The sequence below is a fragment of the Strongylocentrotus purpuratus genome, unplaced genomic scaffold (genome assembly GCF_000002235.5).
Source record: "Strongylocentrotus purpuratus isolate Spur 01 unplaced genomic scaffold, Spur_5.0 spur5_scaffold_9, whole genome shotgun sequence".
Taxonomy (NCBI): domain Eukaryota; kingdom Metazoa; phylum Echinodermata; class Echinoidea; order Camarodonta; family Strongylocentrotidae; genus Strongylocentrotus; species Strongylocentrotus purpuratus.
In genome coordinates this window covers 25,078,281-25,102,597 of record NW_022145615.1, presented here as the reverse complement: position 1 = coordinate 25,102,597, position 24,317 = coordinate 25,078,281, and the positions used below count along the sequence as shown (strand labels likewise).

General features: G+C 37.2%; 1 protein-coding gene across 1 annotated transcript; it reads right to left on the bottom strand.

Moving 5' to 3' along the window:
- Window positions 1–222: 222 nt before the first annotated feature.
- LOC574833 (asparagine--tRNA ligase, cytoplasmic) lies at window positions 223–22,996 on the bottom strand. Its single transcript, XM_030977444.1, has 20 exons — window positions 22,881–22,996; window positions 21,622–21,716; window positions 19,739–19,804; window positions 19,313–19,405; window positions 18,432–18,521; window positions 17,775–17,853; window positions 16,054–16,124; window positions 15,206–15,292; window positions 13,707–13,793; window positions 13,062–13,118; window positions 12,268–12,308; window positions 11,416–11,452; window positions 10,182–10,259; window positions 9,178–9,299; window positions 8,172–8,307; window positions 4,950–5,063; window positions 4,410–4,457; window positions 3,860–3,943; window positions 3,054–3,185; window positions 223–2,459 (listed from the first exon to the last, which is right to left on the bottom strand). Exons 1-20 carry the CDS (start codon window positions 22,918–22,920, stop codon window positions 2,328–2,330), a joined length of 1,689 nt encoding a protein of 562 aa, XP_030833304.1. The 5' UTR covers window positions 22,921–22,996; the 3' UTR covers window positions 223–2,327.
- Between the last annotated feature and the right edge of the window lie 1,321 nt (window positions 22,997–24,317).

Here is a 24,317-nt window from a genome sequence, read left to right as displayed (position 1 = left end):
CCTTTCAAAATCGTGAATCGAAGAAAGTGGGCTTTTGTTTTGTCATACAAGATTAAAGCTGGATGAATAAAAGATTTGATCAAATTTTAATTTCATACTAGCTTTGACATTCATTACACGGTGATATGAGAAGTAAAAATTACTTTTTTTCCTCCCGTCTTGGTCTAAAACCCAAGGTCACATCTTTTGCAGCCACTCAACATAATTACACTTTACACATAATTTATTGTTAATCTTCATGCAATGCATTTATTATTATTATTCCACATACTACTAAAACAGAAAAAAAGGAGTTACCGGTTCTAACAAGAACTAGGTTCTCATCTTACAATACCTCCACCCCAAAAGAAAAGAAAAAATAGAACATATGATGTCTTTAGAAGAATGTTTGGTTCTTTCATTCCTATAAAATGAAAGATATAAGACGAAATTGACAAAAAGAAGAAAAAGGTTTTAAGGGAGCTGTTGCTGTAGACTAAAAAGATTGATACATGATTCTGTAGCCATTTACAGGCATACCTGGTACAAAGAGCACAGGAAAGAAAAACATCCAAATATGGCAAACCTAAATCGGAATGTTTTTTTTTTCACACTTCATGGTATATTACCAAAAAAAGTTGGATTATACAGGATTAATTCACAGAAAACTGAAATGGCGTGACAAAGAATCTGGCAAAATATAGCTATCAGACATAATTGCATGAGTCACAGCTGTCATGATGACATATGCAAGAGAGAAATGGGTACATAAGTGTTATTTCCTAGCCCAATTTGCTGAAGGTAATACACATTATTGGTCACTTACATGGGAATTGGTTTAAATTTGTTTTTCTTGGTGCATTTAGTTGATCACATGATTCTTTTTCTTTGAAAATTCTAAGAGATCTAAGCCGACATAATCTGTTTTACTTGAGAAACTTTCCCATGTTTCCATCTTCTTGAGAATGTTTCATCCATGAGATATTAGGAATTCAGAGAATTAGTCCTGTTTCATAAAATGTCATATCAATAACAAATGCCGAAATTCTTTAAAAAAAAAAAAGATCTGCTGTCAGCCAAACAAATACAAGGATTTCAGTAGCTTATAAAAGTAATTGTAACTTGACATTGATGACAAGTTTTAAGAAACGGGGCCCAGTACTCAAAATTCTCTTTAAGCACAATTGTTTTCTTACATAAGAAGAATACCATACACAAATCATTTTTCTATATTGAATCATATTCATATGTCAAGGTTTTAACATTGACGTTTCAGCACAAGAGCTTTTGCATTTGTCTAATAACTATGAGCAAAAGCGTGATAATGGTTATATGTCACTACACAATACTTGTACCTACATTTGCAATCATATGCCTTATTGAAAAAAATAAAGTTAATACCAATCTTAAATAAAATTGAATTTATTGCATAAAGGTACCCGGTAAGTACAAATCAATGTATTAGAATGAAAACAAAAGAAAAATATAACAGAGAAAAAATAAGAATTTTATCCATCTCTGACTATCAGTCTATACGTCTAAGGACCCTTTTCTCCAAAAAAAAATGCCTGAATAAGGCTGTTATGGCCATGCACATTGGTAAAATGTGAATGAGAATAAAATTACTAAGCAAAGTAAAGATGTAATGAAAAAGAGAATAACAAAAGTGATAAGATATGAAACCTGTGTGAAAGGACCACCATTATGAAAAAAATGGTAACTTCTGAAATTGAATCCCCATCATATTCATCAGAAGAGAATACTAACATTAACATATATTTCTATTTTCATCTTGTACTCACAAGAAAGTTTATTTCCTATTATAATGGTACTAATCATCATCTTATGAGAAGATAACTGTCTCTCAGACTGGTAAAGAAACAGAGTTGCTTTATACATGGTGTATGTTTGGGAGGTCAATTGGCTCTTGTGACATTTTCTCCAGGTTTTATTTAGTCAAATGTATAAGATTATAGTTGAAGTATAGGCGACTCTGTGCAAAGTATCCTGTACAACATCCTGAACGACTTTTATCCACATATTTCTTCCAAAAATGAAGATTGCTTTGATAGTACGATTGATTATTGATTAAGTAAGTAACACTACTATTAGCCAATAGTTGTATCACAAACATTTTTTATTTTTTAGATGAAATAAGATGGTAAAAGTTTAATCTTGTACAGGTCACATTGCCTGGAATCGCAGTTAAGAAATCGATTAGTGTTAGAAATTAAATGTGGAGCCATTTGGGATCTGACTTTAACCCATGTTGAAGTCATGGCCTTTGCATTGAGGTTCCGTCTCTTCGACACAGGTTCCATACTCTGTTATCCTTGATGTGTCGCCCTCTATGGTTTACACCTCTCCATGAAGCGAGGGTAGAAGGCTACATCCCTGATATGATGACGGTTCATGAGCCAGGTCAGGAAACGTTCCAGTCCGAGACCGTATCCTCCATGGGGGCAGCTTCCATACTTCCTCTGTAATGAAACACAAGGTTGAGTACTGGTTATGCAACAGCAAGCTGTCAAGAACTTATTCTAAATGGTTGATTAGGATGAAACTATGATAGGCACCGTTTAACAATGTTGAATCTGAGATGCATGGCCCTACGTGTTATCAGTGTCTGTGATATGGTGTAATATATTGAAGCCCTAAAAAAATTGCGCTTCAAAATGATCATGAAGTGCCTCAAAAAAGTAAATATCTTTGAGTGATCGGTTTTACCATACTTAATTTCCCCAAGACTGTAGTGTTTTAAAAACTGTTAGGAAAACGAAAAATGAAATGTTGATTTCCAATCGTAAATATCTTGATAAATCAGAAAGGCGATCGGCTTGTAAAAGTCATGGGGTTCCTGACTGACCTAAAGGTTTATAAATATGAAAGCAGCATGAGCTAAACCCAGGATTTTGTTTCAGAATCTGAGGCAATGTTACAGAGTCACTTTAACAGGATTTAGAATCATTATCATTGACTAATTTTGCTGGAAAAAAATGAAAAACAATTTAACTACACAAACATCACGCATCAGATATATGAACCAAGATATATAGCTCTAAAATGACATTTACCTGATCAGTGTACCAGTAGTACGGAGAGGGGTCGATGCCCTCACGTTTATATCCTGCCATTAGTTCATCATAATTCCACGTCCTCATCGATCCTCCTACGATCTCACCTACATTCGGGATCAAGACATCCACCTAAAGGGAAACACAGTGAACCACCAGCATTAAACTGCGATCATTAAATTCATTTTTGATAAAATACTGTTAAAATATGAATGAAATGATTCATTTGTATAATATTTTACTGGCAAAATATTACTGACTATTTCATACAATTACATTATACAGTATGTTCCTGTGATTTGGGGATAAGGTGCAGCTCTTGTCAGGACTTGTTAGCTTAATGCTTTCAAGATAAATAGGGCTCTGGGAATAAACATTCATTTTTTTTTAACACTCAAAAACTGTTTTAGAATTGTCAAGGAGAAACATGGGATAAAGAAAACACTATTGTCAGGCCAGGTCCATCTTCCAACACTCTTCAGAGGTCTTCAATGGAATGACTTTAACTGTTGCAGTAAAACATATAAATAAATCTACCCTTAAAAAGAAAACCGTTTCCTCAAATTCATCATTTTGGGGGGTCAGTTCATAAAACCTCACCATTAACACTTAGTAAGTTGATTACATGCATAAACATCCACATGCAGAATAACTATCAATTACCAATCTAACATGTTTGGACCCTCGGAGGCCCTCCTAGGGACACATTTTAAGCAAACACTCACAAATAAATATCATCCATATTACAAAATTGTCAAAGAAGCTTTCCTGCAGTGATTTGTGGGGAATGAAAAGCTAAAACTCACGGACTCTGTAAGGCGATCATCCTCAGGGCATCGAGGCATGTAGAAGGACTTGATGGCAGCTGGGAATCGGCATAGCAGAATTGGCTGAAGGTAAGAAAAACATGGACAACAATTAAGGCTCGTTCAGATGTGGCGAGGTAAATCGGCGAAAATAAACTGCGTAGTGTTTTAAAAGTAAGTGAACGGCAACTGCGTGCAACAAAGGACTGAGGTCTGTAATATCAGATATTAAATGTGAAGTGTATTACACTTTACATCAACATAAAATTAGAAAAGGCTGCCGAAGGCCTTTTTTATGGCATTAAACATATGCAAATTGCCAACCATGAAAAATACATACATGCACCGATACGAGTCAACTTACTTTTACAAATATATGGAGTGTACAGTATAATACTGGCATTCAATGCATTTTATTGCCCAAATCTTTGGCGGCATTTCACCGCGAATCTGGGCACCTCTGGAAATTAGCGAAAGTGTCATGCGCCCCCAAATTTCTGGTTTGACAGAATATAAAGTAAAAAAAAAATAACATGGATTCTGTGCTCACCTCATTGATTTGGTCAGTCATCTTCCTTTCGGGTGCTTCTGGGATATCCTGCAATAAAAATACAAATTGGTGTTAGGAAAGCAGGAAGATGACAATTTTTTGTTTGTTTTGTTCAGTAGGATTGAATCCTATATTGGTTGTAAATAATAATTCCAATAATACCAATAACAATGCGTAAATAATACATTCATAATTAAGAATATGCCCTGTCATTAGTTTAATATACACAACACTGTATTGGTTTTCATATTTGATGTGTTACTTCCACAAGCTTATAATAATATACTTTCACAAATAATTACTGTATGGATAAAATGATGAGCCCATCTGAAGGGCACTAATGATGCACAGACAACAGATGTACGTTTCAATAAAAAATGTGTTATAAAGTTTTGACTCTTATTTGACAACATCTATGCCACACACTTCAAACAATACATCATCAAAATTGTTCAACAGCATTATACTGCTTCAGCTAATCAACACCAGAATTTGAGGAAAACTTCTGTTTGCCCCCTCCTAGCAGAGACAGTTGCTTACCTCTCCAAATTCATAGAAGGTGCCATCCTCCTTCCTGATATCGTGTTCTTTGAGATACACAATGGCATCAGCATAGTTCATCCTCTTGAAGGGCCTCTTGGGAGGCTTGAAACCCTGTTAGTAGACATGTTCAAAGGTCACAGTTAGTGCTCACAAAGTAAATTAGATCATAATGCAATGTGGGGTTGTTTGAACACGTGAAATTACAAAAAAAGAAATATGTCAAAATCTTGAGGAAAATCACAAATACAGTAATAAATATAAAGGATTTATGCAAATCATAGATAAATACAACATTCATTTGATTATCATTTGAGGTGTAAATGGAGGAGCAGGGGTCACTCGCCTGGTCAAGTTCCATTAGGTATCACAGCTAAAGTTTGAAAGTATCTACATTTCATTTCCCCTGCCAATTTCATTTTAGAGCACATGGAAAGAGGAGTTTTGATACCTCATTTGTCAAATTTGAATAAGTACTTTTGAAAATACGGCCACTTACATAAGAGACGAAATGGTCAAATTTTGCGTAATTAGGCTATAACTGACAATTAGCCATTTTCAAGGTGACATAATTTTGTAATTAATTGATGAATCACCTTTCTTTTTAAGAAATCTGTTCTCTGTATGGATTTCTACATGCCTATTTTTTTCCAGGTTCTTTAGACAAATATTTTTTTTTGTGGAATTTTTCAAATAATTAAATGAAGCCCATTTTGATGCGTGTGACAAATGGCTATTTTTGCATCGCCGGAACAAGTTTTCATGGGTTTTGAAACATGGCTAGATTTAAGAGTGTCTATGAAGTGGGGCTGAATTTCGGCATATCTGGGGTATGTATATAGCTTAATCATTTCTGTAAGTTTGGACCATCAAATCCATTTAAATTAATTTTAAATGGCATTTGAAAAAGGCTCTAAACTCTTAAAACTTCATATTTTAAAGCACCCTTAAGCTTTTTTTTGTGTTTTCAAGTCTGCCTAAATTGAAAACCGTTAATGGTAGGGGAATGAATTTTGGCACATCAATAGAAAGTATGGCAATGGCGGATCCAGGAGGGGGGGGGGCACAGGGGCACATACCCCCCCCCCCCCCCCCCCCCCCCCCGGCCAAAAAAATATGTTAAAATCAGCCCTAAATTCCCCCAAAATGTACTGAAAAACAGGGACGTGCCCCCCCCCCCCCCCCCCCCCAACGGAGAAAAATAAAAAAATTTCTTGACCCCCCCCAAAAAGTGCCCTCTTATCCCCCCCCCCCCCCTGCTTATTCAGCGGTTGGCTGAGTCGTTACGATTTTTTTTAGACCAAAAAAAAAAAAAAAAGTCCTCTTACCCCCCCCCCCCCCCCCCCCCCCCCCCCCCCCCCCCCCACCCCCACCACCCTCCCTCCCCCCTAGGCCTACCTAACTTATTTACTATATAAACAAAAATAATAACAAATCCCTTTTAATTGAAATTCATAAATTGAATCCACTATCTTAAATTTAAAAACTCTGGGAAAACAATAAATGCCCTTTAAATCCTTGGCGTGGGTTCGCAATCACAACATGAGAATAGAGACACCAGTATGGGCGGTGCACAGCCGCCGAGCTATCACCGAGTGTGTGTGTGTGTGTGTCGTTGGGTTTTCATACAGACGTGCATCAATCAGATATGATTACTGAAAAGACACTGCCTGAATTTAATTGGAATTTAATAATTATTATCCAAAGATCAGAAAAGCCGTCATTACAGTTATTTGATGCAGATTGAAACACACAAAATATTTTTTTTCTGACAAAATTTGATTAAATTTTCACTCTATAAATTGACAAAGATTACACAAGTTTGTTCTTGAATTTCTTAAAAAGTCACTCTGAAATTCAAAGTTCACTCGCATGGCGAGTGGAAAAACACAAACATGTATTATTGGTCTTGTGATCGCTTTAAAATCTGTTTAGGTTACGATAGCATAATAATTCCGTAGAAATATATATGTATTTACTAATTTGTTCGCCAAATGCTGCAAATCCTGCCTCAGTTTCGATATTTGAAGCCTCAGATTCATGCGCCGTTTCGGATCTTGATGGGACGGCAAGCGGCGGGTGCGGTGATGCGACACGTGGCCGCCACGTTGCCCGTCGGGTCCGCGTGCGAAGCTTGGGGCTTGCTCGCTGTAGTCACTCTCGCTCAGTGCGTATTATACACAGAGTACAGCTGTACTAACCGGATTCGCGCTCTAGCGCCATCTAGCGGTCATTCTTAATATTTACATGATCGTATTCTCCAGTAAATTCTCTTTCTTCTCGTATCAAAATTGAATTAAAAGTATGTTTTTCTGATATAGAAAAATTGTTTCAAACTTTTCACTCTGATTTTTCACGATCTTTTTTAAACATACCCCCATCAGTTTTTATATGAAAATAAAGCTTAAGATGTGCTCTTCCCAACCAGTGGATTTTTAAAACTCAAAGACGAATGGCGTTCAAGCGAATTGAGCTAAAACTAGGGATACAAATCGGCCGTTAAAAAAAAATGGCGACAAACGAAGTGAGACCATACGAATTAGAGGGTAAATCTCAAGCAACTGTGTCGTAAGTAATTAATGGATTCTGATGAAAATGACATGACATGAAAGACAGAATCCTGAGCTTTCGAGAGACATATAATTTTATAATATTTATTTTTTCCATGATATGAAAATCTTCCTTCACAAAGAGAGAATTTGCGTGGTTGAGCTCTGTGTGTCCCCACTCAACGCAGCTCTTCTGTGATACCTAGTTCCATAATTATATTGGCTACAGGCAAAGCAAAGGCCCTATCCACCCCTTATGCTATTATTATGATTTTTTGTTTCTTTCTTCAAATTCATTTATATTATTTTATTGAATTATTATTATTATATATATTTTAATTTATTTTTTTTGAGGGGGGGGCAGGGCAGTCAATTGCCCTTTTAACCCTTTTACATCTATTTAAAATATTCTCTTCTCTGAAGGGGGTGGGGCATTTACAGGGTTAAGTTCCATGACAACATTAGCTACATGGGAATCAAAGGCCTTCTATGATTCACAGTGGGATGGGAGGGGCAGGGGGGGGGGGCAGGGGTTTGGGATAGAGTGAGGGAGGGTCATTTACAGGGTGAAATTCCATAAAAAGATTGGCTACATGGGGAAGCAAGTACCTTCTATTCTTCACAGTGGAATTGGAGGGGGTGGGAGGGGGATGGAAAGAGGGGGGTCACTTACCGGGTGAAGTTCCATGATAAGATCACCGACAGGGGAGGCAAGGGCCCTATCTACCACATCACACACCAGGAACTCAAGCTTGTCCAGAAGGTCATCAAATGTAATAAATGGACACTCGGCCTCAACGTGAGTATACCTAAAAGGAAAATACAGTCAAACTTGCTTTAGTAACCACCTGTATACCAAGAACATCTGTCTACAAAGACATTTTTTTCCCCTTGAAAATGGTTTGTCATTGAAGCATGAACTACAGGAACCTGTATATAAAGACCACCTGCCTATAAAGACCACTTTTCTTGTCTACCTTGGGTGGTCTTTATAGACAGGTTTCACTGTACATACATTTTACTACTCAAACTCTGTAATTTATTGTAAGTTTACAGCTCAGAACAAATCAAATTAGCATTACAATATTTTGTTTTCTTCTCATTTCACAAATACAAGAATATAAGGATGCAAAGACCAAGTATATAAAATATAATTCTTCATCTTTCAGCTGTCCTGCTAATACCCATAGTTCTTTTAAGAAAGAGAATGAACAAGAATGAAAGAGCCCTAAAGTGGCACAAGAGTTGATAATTGTGAGAATCAAAGCAATAATTAGATCCCTATCTATCATGGATTACCTTTTAATCCAGAGAGCATTTGTCATTCAGATAAAGCAGATGAAAAATGTAAGATGTAAAAATAATTTATATTTGATTATTTCAGTTGGAAAAGTATTTTCAAAACTTTGATCATCTGACAACTCATCTTGAAAGTACTACACTCTACCACCATCCCCTGCTCCCTCTCCAAATAATTAAACAGAGAGAAAGAAAGAAAGAAACAATTAAACAAACAAACAGCCACACAAAAAATGGAGAAAGACTACGGATTTTGGTAAGATTTTCACGCATGCTCTTTATAGAATTACAATTAATGAGAGTGATTTTTTTTCAAAGCCTTTATTATTTGCAAAAAAGAAATTGATGCAAGTTCCTGGTATTTAGATAGAAACACTTACTCAGCTAAATGTCTGCGTGTTCGGGACTGCTCTGCTCTGTAAGACTGCGCTATGCAGAACACATCCCCCATGGAAGGGAGTACAGTCTCCAGGTAAAGCTGAGAAGACTGGGTCAGGTATGCCTGCATGGTATAAGAGAAGTCAAAGGATGATCAAGGCGTTGTGGCGTGTGCCTGTAATCCAGCTAACAGTGGAAGTTACAAAGTGATTCAGCCGAGGACTCAGGTTCGAAACTGAGTCACGTCTTTCGGATGGTGACGCTTAAAGGTCGGTCCCAGACGTAAATATTCATATCTGATTGATACACGTCTGTAAAAACCCAACACACACACCAAAGTTTTCTTGTAGGAGACGCGATGGTTCAGTGGTGGAGCAGTGGTCTCGTAACCGGGAGGTCCCGGGTTCAAAACCCATTCAAGTAAATGCGCTAGTGCCCTTTGGTAAGGCATTAAACCTCATTACCAAGTCCCTCAGAGAGGACTTAAAGCCGTCCCTCCCTGGTTGCTTACTTACATACAAGCATATACATGCTTTCTTAGCAGCCAGGTAAAACAAACCATCAAACTAAACCAAAATCAAACTTTACCAAAACCAAGTTTGCATACCTGCAAACCTTTTACAGCAAAAATTAGGAATCTCTCAAATTGAATTTAGGAAAACAGTCTTTTTTGTATACTTTTCACACAGAATATTTATTTATAAAAAAGAGGAATCTAGGGTTCAAAACAGTAGCTTTACGATAAAAATAAATAAAATAGGAATCATTCGTCCCAAATAGAAATGGTTGGCAGCTATGTGTATAGCAACAGTATCCATCCATGCCGGGCGCTCATAGTGCTTGCCCTGCAATGTCTCACAAATTCAACGTTCTTGGTCAGCGAGTCAAGATGAGATAATTGTCTAATGTCAGAAAGTTGGAGGGAAGAAATTGAAGTGGTGAATACTTCTTGTTGATTAAAACAAAAAATGATTTCAAGGACTAACAGAACAAATAAAAGTCTTACCTCTTCTCCAAAGAAACCCAGCTTGAACAGAGTAGAACCTCCTTCCACTTGGGTTTGAACCAGGGTTGGAGGGGTTAGCTAACAAAATAACAACATAAAAACATGTAGAAAATAAGTTTAGTGGGAATCCATCAAACGGTTCTTGAGATAACCCGACCACAAGAACAGGACGTCTGGACGGACGTATCGACGAACGGACAGACGAACAACCGAAAACATAATGCCCATGGCTACTTTGTAGTGGAGGCATAAAAACACATCAGATCTTTATTCTAACAGTCACATTTCACTCAGAATACATGTATTAAAAAACTTGATTCCACTTATTGACAAACAAATAAGTGATTTTGTAACCTCGAGTCCATTTTAAGAAATTGTCTTTAGTCTAACTTCAGTTCAGTTTTCAGTTCAATTTATGGACATCCCATACAAACATGCGTCAATTCTATGTTACATGTTTCTATGGGATGTCCAAGAAACTAGACTTATGACGGTTTCAAGAACAGCACCTCTGGTGTGAAGTGAAGTTTATTTAGATTCATCATTAACAGGCCAATACACCAGTTAACGGTTACAACAGTGCGCATGCGCAGACATGGGCGCCATTTTAATTTACGAGTAAACAAACCAAATGACCTCTACAGGTCAGTGGTTTATGCATAAATTAAGATTTCGCCCATGCTAATGATGATGTGCGCGCACAACGCAGGCAGTGATGTCATCATAATTTGCATGGGCGCAATCTTAAAATGTACGCATAAACCACTGACCTCTAGAGGTCATTTGGTTTGTTTACTCGTAAATTAAAATGGCGCCCATAACCGTAAACTGGTGTATTCAAGGCTTTATCTTATATGGTTCAAATAAGACATCTCTAGTGATTCAGCTTCAATTCGAACCACATGTTGTGGAAATAGTGCACAGGTGGTGACTCTCCTCTACACAGGGGCACTATTCACATCCTAACCAAGAGACAGAGTTGTTTTCTACTGTAACTTACATCAAGCAGTAATGAAGTATTCATTCCAACATTCAACTATTCATGAAATTTTTAATGCCAAAACAAGAATGGCTCCTCACTGGACACACCTTCTCATTAATAACGCTCCAAATTTTTATATGTATTCTTTTTTTTATTTTTTATTCTGAACTAGCTCTTCTATGCAAGGTAATTTAATCCTATCAAATGACGCACAAATACATTTTTTTAATGTTTTTTTTTTTGTTTACTTACCTCATCATAATCTTGGCTGAAGTAATGATCTCTAAAACTGTAAGAAAATAATGATTATTATTATCTTGTTTTAAACTTGAAGGATAAATACTATTAGGATCATTATGAATGATGCAATCCACTGTGATTCTTGGTCGATCTTTAATTACATTTTTGGGCAAGTTCACAAACATGATTATTGTATTTTTCTAAATCAAATTATTACCAGGACTGTCAAGTATTCTCTCATTACTACAAAAGTTATTGTTATTGTTCAGTATAGACACTAAATATACTGCTTACAGCTGATATTTCTGTGTTTCATATTTATGTAAGCAATGTCAAAGTGGTATTTCATTTTGACAAATTGAATTCACTTCTTTACAGTTGGCCAATGAAACCTTAAAGGGATCGTTTAACAATGTTAAATCTGAGATACACGGCCCTACGTGTTATCAGTGTCTGTGATATGGTGTAATATTGAAGCCCTAAAAAATTGCGCTTCAAAATGATCAAGAAGTGCCTCAAAAAAGTAAAAATCTTTGAGTTACCGGTTTTACCATGCTCGTTTTCTCCAATAGACGGTAGTGTTATGAAAACCATTTGGCAAACGGTTTTCAACATTTCTAATTTCAATCATAAATATCTTGATAATCAGACAGGCGATCGGCTTGTAAAAGTCATGGGGTTCCTGACTGACCTAAAGGTTTATAATTATCATTGTATCATGAGCTAAATCCAGAATTTTGTTTCAGAATCTGAGACAAAGTTACCGGATCCCTTTAAATTCAAACAGATTGACCAATACAATAAAAGAGAAATTATACTGCATAAATATTTTAAAACTTTATTATCACTTATACTTTTACTTACCATTGTGTAACAGTTGACCGAACACGCATGATTTTGGAAAGCTGAGAGTAAAGCAAAAATAATGATACAAGATAATATGACAATGGCATCAAAATTTGTTTTCAAGGAAACATGAAAAAGTAGGATTTTGAAATCTTAATAATCACATTTAATCTTCTTCACATTCAATAAATTGTTGGGCAGAATTTGGAGAAAAAAAAATTGTAATTAATATTAAGAGATCATATTTGTGGTAATCAAATTTTAACCATGTAGTACATAAAATGACCCCCGATCTGTTTGAAAATTGCACCACTGTTTATTTAAAAAAAAAATCATATCTATGAAAAAATTGTTTTCTTTTCAGAAATGAGAAGACAGAAAATGCCCTTCAAGAATAAAGAGTTAATATACATAGATTAAATTCAAATAGATTCCTGAGCTCAAGCAGAATGAATGTTTTTTTTTTTATTATTAAACTCAAATAATTAATGACAGAGATTAATTCTGTAAAGTGTCTAGTTTTTTTAGGCAAACCATTACAAGTTAAAGGAACTTATCTTCTGAAGAAATACATTCTCCTTAGGTAATACAGGCAAACCTGTCTTAGTGGCCATCTCTCTATAGAGGTCACCTGTCTATAGTGGCCGTGTATTTTGTCATCCTCGAGAAAGAAATGTGTACTGTAGAACCTGTCTACAGGGGCCATTTTCTATGTTTCCCTTTGGTGACCTAAGTAGACAGGTTTGATTGTACTTCCAAGTACAAAAGCCAGTTAAGCGTTATAAAAAGAAGACAATAACATCAGTCCTTACTGTTTCTCCTCTCATCATCATGTGCCTCTGATCCAGCTGAACATCAACATTGGAATCCTGAAGGAAACAAAAATACAGGGTGGTATGAAGAGAAGTTTAAAGACAATTACTACTAAAAGAGCAATGTGTATAGACTTTACTTTCAAATGCTAGTAAGAACATGATAGGTCGAGTATGGCAATACCTTTTCAAAACCAAGGCTTAAATGCAAAACCATGAATTGTTTGGATTCCCATGACAATAGCCTACATTAAATACCAAGGTCCCAATTGTGAACACTTTGGAACACTTAAAAAAGGAATTGAACACACACACACACACACACACACAAACAAAAATATAGCAATAAAGAAACAAAAAAGGAAAAAAAAGGAAAAAAAGACAAGAAAACAACACAACACAACACAACAACAACTCAACAACAACCAAACAAAATGAAGGGGAAAAAATAGAAAAAATAGGACAAAAATAAATTAAATAAATAAAAGAATTAAAAAAAGAAAGAAAACAGCACAACACAATACAGCACAAAACAAAACTCCTTCACATCTGATTGATTCCTGGCCCTTCACAAAGCTAAAAATGTAAGTAAATACACAGGAAAATTTGTATCCTAGCCGACTTAAATCTATTTTTACTACTCGCCTCATTGACCACATTATCCACACCACCTGCTGGGGCGGCATGTATTAGACTCCAGTAGTCAACATGAAGCTCATGTCCACCAGGAGCCTGCACAGAAAAGAAAAAATAGAAATGGCAAAATAATATACCCATCCATGTCCATAGTATTAGCTCATCTGGTATAACATATCAGTGCTGCAGTTTGAGCCTATTGGATCATTTAAAATTGACACCCCTTCCCCAATCTGCATATCATATACACATGTTTTTTAAGGGTTAAGCAAAAGATAGTTTGTCCTTGTAAAAATAAGTTTTTTTTCACAAACTTCATTCTTACTCTCAGAATCGAGATATCCGCAGGAACTGAGCAACCTTCAGTCAAGAAGTCTAATGTATTTTAGTTTCAAATAAGAAAGACACCTACAACAAAACTAGATGGAACTTCGACTGCTCGCAGTTGAAAATGATGCCTCCGTCATAGAGCAATTTTACAAACCAAAACAGAAGAAATTTTTCGAATTCAAGTTCAATTGTAATCCATTAACAGGTTCTCAGAATATTGTGATTACAAGCTATTTTTCAATACATAATGAGCCCATGACCTTTGACCTTATGAACCAAGAATCTACTCAGTTCATTGGCTCTGCAAGAAACATACATGACCTAAGTTGGCAGGAATCCATCAATCGGTTCTTGAGATAATGCGATCACGAGCTGTTTTTGCATACATAATGTGTCCTGTGGCCTTTGACCTTTGACCTTGTGACCCCTTCATCTAATCAGTTCATCGGCTCTGCAAGTAACATACATGACCTAAGTTTGGCAGCAATCCATCAATCGGTTCTTCAGATAACGCGATCACAAGCTCGTTTTGCATACATAATGAGCCCTGTGGCCTTTGACCTTTGACCTCGTGACCTCAAAATCTAATCAGTTTTTCAGCTTTGCAAGTAACATACATGACTTAAGTTTGGCAGCAATCCATCAATCGGTTCTTCAGATAACGGGATCACGAGCTCGTTTTGCATACATAATGAGCCCTGTGACCTTTGACCTTTGACCTCGTGACCCCAAAATCTAATCAGTTCATCGGCTCTACAAGATACATACATGACCAAAGTTTGGCAGGAATCCATCAACCAGTTCTTCAGATAACGCGATCACGAGAACGGGACGTAATTACGTACAGACGTACGTACGGACGTACGGACGGACGGACAACCCGAAAACATAATGCCTCCGGCTACTTCGTAACGGAGGCATAAAAACTGTCTTTCTAGCAATGCTGAACTGGCATTTGCATGCAGTTACCAAGATAATTATTTCTCCTAAGGGTGAAGAGGAGGAAGGAGGAGACAGAAAATTAAAAAAATTTCATACAGAAATTGATTCTTCAATATCATCAAATCCACAGGATATCACCTCAATCACTGTTATCTTTTCATATACCGGTACTGAGTTTTGTAGACTCAAGAAATATTAAAAATGTAGCAGATTATTTTTAGATCACCGAGACTTACCGATTTTCCCTCTGGGACTTCCTTGAGGACACCATACAAGGTCACTGTACTTTCCGTTGACAAGATCAGAGCATCATATGTCTGGCACTGTATAGGCAGAGAGAGAAGAAATATGAATAGTTTCAAAACTTCTTCCATTTACATTGAAAAAATGGATAAATGTAAATCACAGTTACTGACACGACTGAATGGCCCATAGGAAAGAGGTCAACATTTCAATACAATTTTCACACAGTTTTGTCTGTCTTTGAAAGTAAAGAATTTGTTCATACCTGCATATCTACTACAAAATACAGTGGAACCTGTCTCTAAAGAATGCTCATAGGGAACAAACAAAGTGGTCTTTATAGGCAGGTGGTCTCTATGTACAGGTTTCTTTAGGACATGTTGCCATGACAAATCATGAGGAGGCGCGATAGCTCAGTCGGTAGAGCAGTGGTCTCGTAATCCGGTGACCCGGGTTCAAAACCAAGTCGATGCGCTAGTGCCCCTTGGTAAGGCATTAATCCTCATTACCAGGTGCCTCGGAGAGGACCTAAAACCGTCGGCCGTCTGGTTGCTTACTTACAAGCATTTATGCTTTCTTAGCAGTCAGGTAAAATAACAACCACCACCGATGTCTAATGGAAATTTTAAAAACTATGGTCTTTCTATTCAGGTGGTCGCTAGAGCAAGTTTGACTGTAATCATTATCTATAATACACGTGCTATAGAGATTACACTGAATTATTCACATATTTCTTGAAGGATGTATCAGCATCCTACATCAATATGCATCTGCACATAGGTATACTGTACAGATCATCTATCATAAAAGGAAAGAAAAATATGGATTTATGTTTTCTCACCAGCTTATCATTGAGAACAGATTGAAGGAACCCTGTACCATCCCTCAGAACGATGAACATAAGAGATCGACCTGAAATACAAACAATATACAAGAAATAATAATGAGAAGGTGAAGGAGAAGAGGATGAAGAAGAAGAAGAAGAAGAAGAAGAAGAAGAAGAAGAGGAAGAGGAAAAAAAAGAAGAGGAAGAGGAAGAGGAGGGGAAAAGAAAGATGAAAAGGAAGAAGAAGAGGAAGAGGAAAAAAAAGAAGAGGAAGAGGAAGAGGAGGGGAAAAGAAAGATGAAAAGGAAGAAGAAGAGGAAGAGGAAAAAGAAGAAGAAGAAAAAAAGGGAAGGAGAAGAAGGAGAAGAAGGAGAAGAAGAAGGATAAGGAGAGGAAGAGGAAGAGGAGGGGAAGAGAAAGAGGAAGAGGAAGCGGAAGAGGAGGAAGAAGAAGAGGAAGAGGAAGTGAAAAAGAAAGGGAAGGAGAAGGAGAAGAAGAAGAGGAAGATGGTAGAGGAAGGAGAAAGAGGAGGAGAGGAAGAAGGAGAAGAAGAAGAAGAAGAAGAAGAAGAAGAAGAAGAAGAAGAAGAGGAAGAGGAAAAAAAAGAAGAGGAAGAGGAAGAGGAGGGGAAAAGAAAGATGAAAAGGAAGAAGAAGAGGAAGAGGAAAAAGAAGAAGAAGAAAAAAAAGGGAAGGAGAAGAAGGAGAAGAAGGAGAAGAAGAAGGATAAGGAGAGGAAGAGGAAGAGGAGGGGAAGAGAAAGAGGAAGAGGAAGCGGAAGAGGAGGAAGAAGAAGAGGAAGAGGAAGTGAAAAAGAAAGGGAAGGAGAAGGAGAAGAAGAAGAGGAAGATGGTAGAGGAAGAGGAAGAGGAGGGGAAGAGGAAGAGGAGGGGAAGAGAAAGAGGAAGAGGAAGAGGAAGCGGAAGAGGAGGAAGAAGAAGAGGAAGAGGAAGTGAAAAAGAAAGGGAAGGAGAAGGAGAAGAAGAGGAAGATGGTAGAGGAAGAGGAAGGGAAGAGGAAGAGGAAGAGGAAGTGAAAAAGAAAGGGAAGGAGAAGAAGAGGAAGAGGAAGAGAAAGAGGAAGAGGAAGAGGAGGGGAAGAGGAAGAGGAAGAGGAAGAGGAAGCGGAAGAGGAGGAAGAAGAAGAGGAAGAGGAAGAGGAAAAAGAAAGGGAAGGAGAAGAAGGAGAGGAAGAAGGAGAAGGAGAAGAAAAAGAGAAGAAGTAAAAGGATGAGAAGGCGAAGGAGGAGGAGAAGAAGGAGTAGAAGGAGAAGAAGAAGAAGAGGAAGAAGAAGAAGGAGAAGGAGAAGAAGGAGAAGAAGGAGAAGAAAAAGAAGAAAAAGAAGAAGAAGAAAAAGAAGAAGAAAAAGGAGAAGAATGAGAAGGCGAAGAAGAAAAAGGATGAGAAGGCGAAAGATGAGGAGGAGGAGAATAAGAAGGAAAGCAATACTATAAACAATAATAGCGATAACAAAACCAATAATAAGGAATACCAACAACAACAATTGGAAACTTGTATAGCACTTATATTCACTACTTATGCAAGGTGCTTGAGGCACTCCATTATAACCATGAATTTCATTAGACTTGAGTTCTGGCGATGAGCAAAATTTGGATGTCATCGAAGCAAACAATTTTGAACACGATACTAGATAGAAATGGCTTCTTCTATAAATTACATTTGGTTCAAAATTTATAGTAGCCGAGTAACTGAACAAATTTCATGATTCATGCTTACCCTGTCTCCTGAGCCTATGGACCCATCCATTGATCTTAACACGGGTTCCTCTGTTGGCTCCACCACTCTTGATCTTGATCTGCAAAGTTACAAGAAGATAATATAACAATTGAGAATTCCAAACAAGGTTAAACTTAATGCACTCTTGCCATTATCATTTACTATGTTCTTAATGGCAATGTTATATGTTAAATACCTCTCTATAAAAGAGCAACAATTGTTCCTTATTTATTATCGTCAATGGGTGTTCATCTTCATATATCTACATGCAGCTGTAACATGATTTTTGTTTGGTTAATATCTATTTAATTTTATAAAACATTATTTTCCTTTCTGACAAGCATGCAATATCTGAAAATGTGCAACAACTAGAATTTCCAATTCGTCAGACTCCCCCCCCCCCCCCCCCCCCACAAAAAACAACTTCAAACACAATGATTAACGGAAGTCAGCGACTTAATCTCTACATGGTCAGCGTTCGCGAAACAGACCGAAGTTCGTTGGTGTCGTCCGTAGTCATATTATACCCAATTGGCCCAGAGTCAGGCCACGGGAAAGGCACGTAGACTCGTCATGCTACACTCCCTTTAAGAAACAGCCCAGTAAAAATACAACTCTACATGTAATGGGTGTCTACTTCACATTGATTTTTCATACCAATTTAGCAGCTGGCAAGCTTGAGTCTTCCTCAATCGTGATCTTCTTGGCCTCCTCCAAGTTCTTCTGCCTCTTCTCCGCATCTTCTGCCTGTAAGAACAAGCAGTTAAATCAACATACCATGGAACCTGTCTATAAAGACTGCTCAAGGGAGACATATAAAGTGGTCTTTATGTTCAGGTTCATTTAGAGCATGTTTAAATGAGGAATCGTATTCAAGGGAAACAAAAAATATGGTCTTTATCAATGGATGGTCTTTCTATACAGATGGTTGCTCAAGCAGGTTTCTGCCTCTTCTCGGCATCCTCTGCCTAAAAGAACAAGCAGTTATATTGATATACAGTCGAACCCGTCTATAAAGACCGCTCAAGGGAGATATACAATGGTCTTTATAGGCAAGTGGTCTTTATATACAGGTTCATTTAAAGCATGTTTAAATGAGGAATCATAATGAAGGGAAACACACAAATATGGTCTTTAAGACTCTTTATAGATAGATGGTGCAAATGAGAAATCATATTTGAGGTAGAGACATGGACTGTGACCTGTTATCAGTACCTCTTTCTTTTTATGTTCAACTGTACAAAAAGACATTATAAAAAAAACTATAAAAAAATTACCCCCTACCCAATACTTTGGAAGGTGATTTGAACATGTTTAAATGAGGAATCATTATGAAGGGAAACACACAAATATGGTCTTTAAGACTATTTATAGACAGATGGTGTAACTGAGGAATCATATTCGAGGGAAACAAAAAATATGGTCTTTATCAACGAATGGTTTTACTATACAGGTGGTTGCTAAAGCAGGTTTGACTGCAATATGAGCGTAGAATAGATTTAAAGGTGGAGACATGGACTGAGAACTGTTATCAATACCTCTTTCTTTTCACGTTCAGATGTTTTCCTCTGCTCCTTGGCAAACAGCTTGGTGATCTTCTTCCTCTGAGCTTGTGAGACTTCTTCCCATCTCTGTGACACATAACACACAACATAACACCGTTACATCAGATAGAGGAGGGTGGAATTAATTGAACAATTTTCTACATTATAAAAAATACTTTGGGAGGTGATTTTACATCTTCAGTATCACAGATTTTTCAAAGAAAATGTTAAAATGATATTTTTAAAACTGATGAAATTTAAATGAAACTTAAAAGAAATATAAACACTGGTTGCCCTGAATTTTTCAGACTACGTAACCCAGGAATTTGGGCAAGTAGATTTGTAGCATCACGGGTTTAAACTTTGGAATTGCAGCTGGAATGAGTGCTTGATCATGATTTTTTTTCTACGTGTTTTTACCTCTCCTTCCTTCTTCGAGTCTCCCATGAATTTGGGGAAAGGTTCCCCTCCTGAAGCCGTCATTGCCTAATGAGGTAAAGACAAAGTGAGATTGATCAAATGATTTGATGGGTGAAAGAAATTACATAAATATTGAATTATCAATGTCAGTTTTCAGGCTTTTTGGTAGCAAGTGTAAATGCACGTATTACTTTACATTTTGCAATAAACATTTTCAATATTTACCATCATATGAGTTACATAAAGTAATGATACAACACGTGTACAATGATGTACATTATCATTATGTGTATCATTATGTGTATCATTATTTGTATTATTAATTGTATAATTAAGTGTTTCATTATGTGTATCATTTTCACTTACTAGCAGATGTATGAAATGATGTTGAAATGGTTATAGAGTTTTTGTTAACAGAATATTTAATTTCAGGTACAGATGTGCCTGTCCCAGACTCAGACATAGAAAATTTAGAAAGAGAGAGAGAGAGAGAGACTGACAGTATCAGTTGCTGCATTACAACAAACCAAAAAGACAATTGAAATCCTGTAGTTGTTTTTTTAATATAATTTACTTGAAAAATCACTGTTTATCTTTTAAAAAATAATTTTCACTTGGTATACAAAACATATGGCTTAAGTTTTATTTTAAATCCTCACAATGAGTTATCTTTTAAATATAATTAACAATTCATAATTTTGTCCATTTTTATGATGATGGCTTCTAAGGCTGTGCACAACAGTGTAATGAGGTATCCGAGTACACTCCCAGGCTTACAAGCAAATACTCAAATATTTGGATGCCATGTTTTTTTATTATTTTTTTTTATTTTTTTTTATTTTTTTAATTTTTAACATTAAAAATTTTTTTTTTGCCACCACCATACCTCGGGAGCAGTATCCCAGTTCAGTCCCTGAAAACTCATGCAATTTTTAATCCTCACAATGAGTTATCTTTTAAATATAATTAACAATTCATAATTTTGTCAATTTTTATGATGATGGCTTCTAAGGCTGTGCACAACAGTGTAATGAGGTATCCGAGTACACTCCCAGGCTTACAAGCAAATACTCAAATATTCGGACGCCATGTTTTTTTATTATTTATTTATTTATTTATTTTTTTTTTAATTTTTAACATTTAAAAAAAAATTTTGCCACCATACCACGGGAGCAGTATCCCAGTTCAGTCCCTGAAAACTCATGCAACTTTACTTCGAGTTGCAGTTGAAGGCGCCAATTTAATAATAATAATAACAGTAAACAATCCTGTTTTAAAAACCAAAGATGGCAGAATAATCCATTTTCCTCTGAGTCCAAACAGAAATCCGGACATTTGGTCCCAGTTTCTGAGTGGTGAGTTTGACTTGTGATTGAGCTGGGAAACATTTTTACCGACGGTACCATGCCAGCGGCCGAATATTCAGGTACGAGAAATCGTACTCGAGTAGTTGTCAACAGTGCGGGTACTCGAGCATTTGACTACTCGTCGCAGCCCTAATGGCTTCTATCATATCTTTGACACGGACTTGTATGAGTTTTATCAAACCCTTTTTGCTATTGTTTTTTTCCCCAAGACCTGTTTCAAATTATCTGAATAAATTAGAAAATCAAATCACTGTTATACTATGCTTAAAGATCTTCTCTCCAATCTTACACTCTTTTCAAGTCTTAAAGCCCCACTGCACTAGTTTGGCCAGGAGGGATTAGACCTCCCTGCATGGTCACTGACAGGTGGTTATCTCATCAAATAAGGTCTCAATTAACATAAGAAAAAGGGGATCATGGGGGACCAATGATCACCGATTAGGCATTGTTTGCTATGAGGAGGGCGCAAGTAGCTATAAGGAGTGCAGTGGGGCTTTAAGTCTATTTAATACTCACACGTAGTAGAGTCTGGAGGGGTTTTTGTTCTGATCCATCTCCTGATTCATCATTCCCCTCCTTTTCAGATATATACATTACAGCTGGCTTATCACCTATATCAAATAAATGACAGAAAGAGTTCCGGTTTACAGCCACAAGAAAATGTTGTATGACACTTGCTCCTACACTTACCAGATTCTTAACTTCAACCCCAGACCCAATACTAAATCTAACCATTACCCTAACCTAAATAAACTATAGTCCAGTTGCAAACCTAACCTAATCTTAGCCCTATACTTTTGAAAATATAAAGCCTGGAGCAATTGTTGGCCGAGCAAATGTCTGAGCACCAAAAGAATATTTTTGAATGTAGTCTATTAACAAAAGAATATGAATATTAACGTTCAATACGACTTCTTTTCATGGAATAGATGAAATTAACATGTTTTTAAACCTCATACTAGTAGGAAGGTGCTTACGGTTTAATAGACTTCATGCATTGTACTAGGAGTAGGAGTGACGCCATTTAATTGTATGGTCCATTTCAGAGGTTATCAGTAGGGGCGCTGGTGCAAGAATAAGGATCGTCCGAATAAACAAAGATTGTCTACGTAAAGGTGGACAGAGGCGTCCGCAAAAATACGGATCCTCCGCATTTTCGCAGACATTTAATATTTCCGATCTGCGATGCGAAAAACAGATTGTGCAAGATTTTCTTGATGCATTTCACATCGACTTGTACAGAGACTTTCACGTTATGAGCGATAAATTAGTACGATAAATCCTCGGGAAGACAGACAATCCTTAAAAGTAGATGGTGAAGTGGGGTTTATTTTAATACCCGGAATCAGTTTTTTGCATCGCCAGCGCGCGATTCGAGTACCGGAACACGAAACCTGCATAGCGCCGATGAAAAAAAACGTCTTTATTTTTTATGACGTAATAATAGATTTATGTCAGTGTTTACGAGGATATCCTTGTTTAAGGGTGTAGGAGCAAGGTGTAGATCATATGGCATATGGGTATAGACTAATTGGTAGTAGACGAACTGGTTGTAGACCAAATGGCAATTCACCGGCTCAATTATACTAACGATATTATTACATTCTCACACACCAATTTTAACCTATGGGACTACAGCTCAAACTGGGCGAGGCAAAATACATTTGCATCTGGAGACCAACACTAGATCTCCTTAACTCTTTAAACGTTATTATTATACATGAGTAAAAAAAATGATAATGCACTGGAATATTATAATATAAACATGCACTTACTCATTGTGAGTTCGCTTGTTTTCTCAGCCAAATCAGCCATGTCAACTATAGGCGTCCTGTTTGTGATTTACTTTAAATAGGCAATGCTTAGGTAGGCCCTATACATATTACTCGCTCGCCCCTAAAATGTACAACCTAATGCCTCGGCCTCCAATCGACCACTACCTCATCATACTCCTCTTACCCACCCCCTTCCCCACTTAGATAGTTCTGCCACTCAATTGCCGTGCTCTTTGTGATTTATGAGTGGTAAAATATGGGATATTTGTCAAATTGATCAAGTTGTCGGGGTAAAAAAAAGAAAGAATACCGACATTGTATTGGACAAAGTATAAAAGGACGATTAGTACAGGAACCAGTATAGTAGAATGATGCAACATTTGGCCACATTTTAGCATGCTTGCTTCAAGTTCAGGTAGGCTAGTACCATAGAGCTATCCATATAATAATACGCTAAGGCGTCGAGGGGGGTATCCGGGATCGATTTTACGGCGCCCAAATCTCCCCTCCCGCCCGTCCCCGGCGCCGCCGGGCGGTCCCGCGGACGGACGGGGTTTCAATCTACAGAATTGGCCACGTCCCGGCCCGGTGCGACGTCCCGGTCGTCGTCGACGTCGTCGATGCGTCCGCACGTCCCACTTATCCGTCACGAATTTCATGCTTTAGCATGAAACGGAAGTGGACGAGCGGTCTGAGGCGCCGGTTAATTGCGTTCGATTCGCCGGCAGCTCTTGCACTTTTTGCACGCACGGGTTCGATCCCGCCTCCGTCGCAAGTTTTTTTTTCTTCCCCGTGTTTGTTTTGTATATTTTAGATGTTGTAATCTTTTCCATTTTTTTAATTTTAATTAAAATGTAGACCTCATATTTAAAATTTAAACGAGTTGAGTCTTTATTTGATATTTATTAGCTTATTTCATGATCAGCGCAACAGATGTCTTCCCATCCACGTCCAAACTTAGAGACCTATTTCCATCATTATTGCCGGGATTTTTATATAGTTTTCGTGAGTGGAGGTATGAAATCAAAGCTTATTTTGTGATTATTCTGGCCATGTTTACTCAGTTTTGATTATCATTTATTAAAGGAAAGTTTTCACAAGAAAATCAGAGAAAAACATCGTTCAGTTTCAAGAGCTCTGCCGTACGCATACAGTGTGTAGTGCAGTGCAGCTGCGCTGGCTGCTCGACTGAGCTGAGTGAGTGAGTGAGCTAGCTATTCAGAGTCGAAGAAACTATGAAGGGCCAAACATGCCAATATTCGACAACTATACGCTATATTATGTATCCATCCATGCGACTATTTATGTCTATCCATTCATTGAAGTAGGCCTACACGTGAAAACAACAGCGGGCAGGCCGAAGTGCCATAAGATCGTTGGGGGGGGGGGGGGGCAAAATATTTTGTTTGCATCTTACATGTTACAAAAAAAATCTGC

Excerpts from the sequence above, each read along its gene's own strand:
- LOC574833 (XM_030977444.1), bottom strand. The coding sequence starts at position 22,920 with ATGGCTGATTTGGCTGAGAAAACAAGCGAACTCACAATGA. Across the intron at positions 11,453-12,267 it reads CGGTCAACTGTTACACAATG|TTTTAGAGATCATTACTTCA; the intron begins GTAAGTAAAAGT and ends ATTTTCTTACAG. Across the intron at positions 3,944-4,409 it reads TGACTGACCAAATCAATGAG|CCAATTCTGCTATGCCGATT; the intron begins GTGAGCACAGAA and ends TCTTACCTTCAG.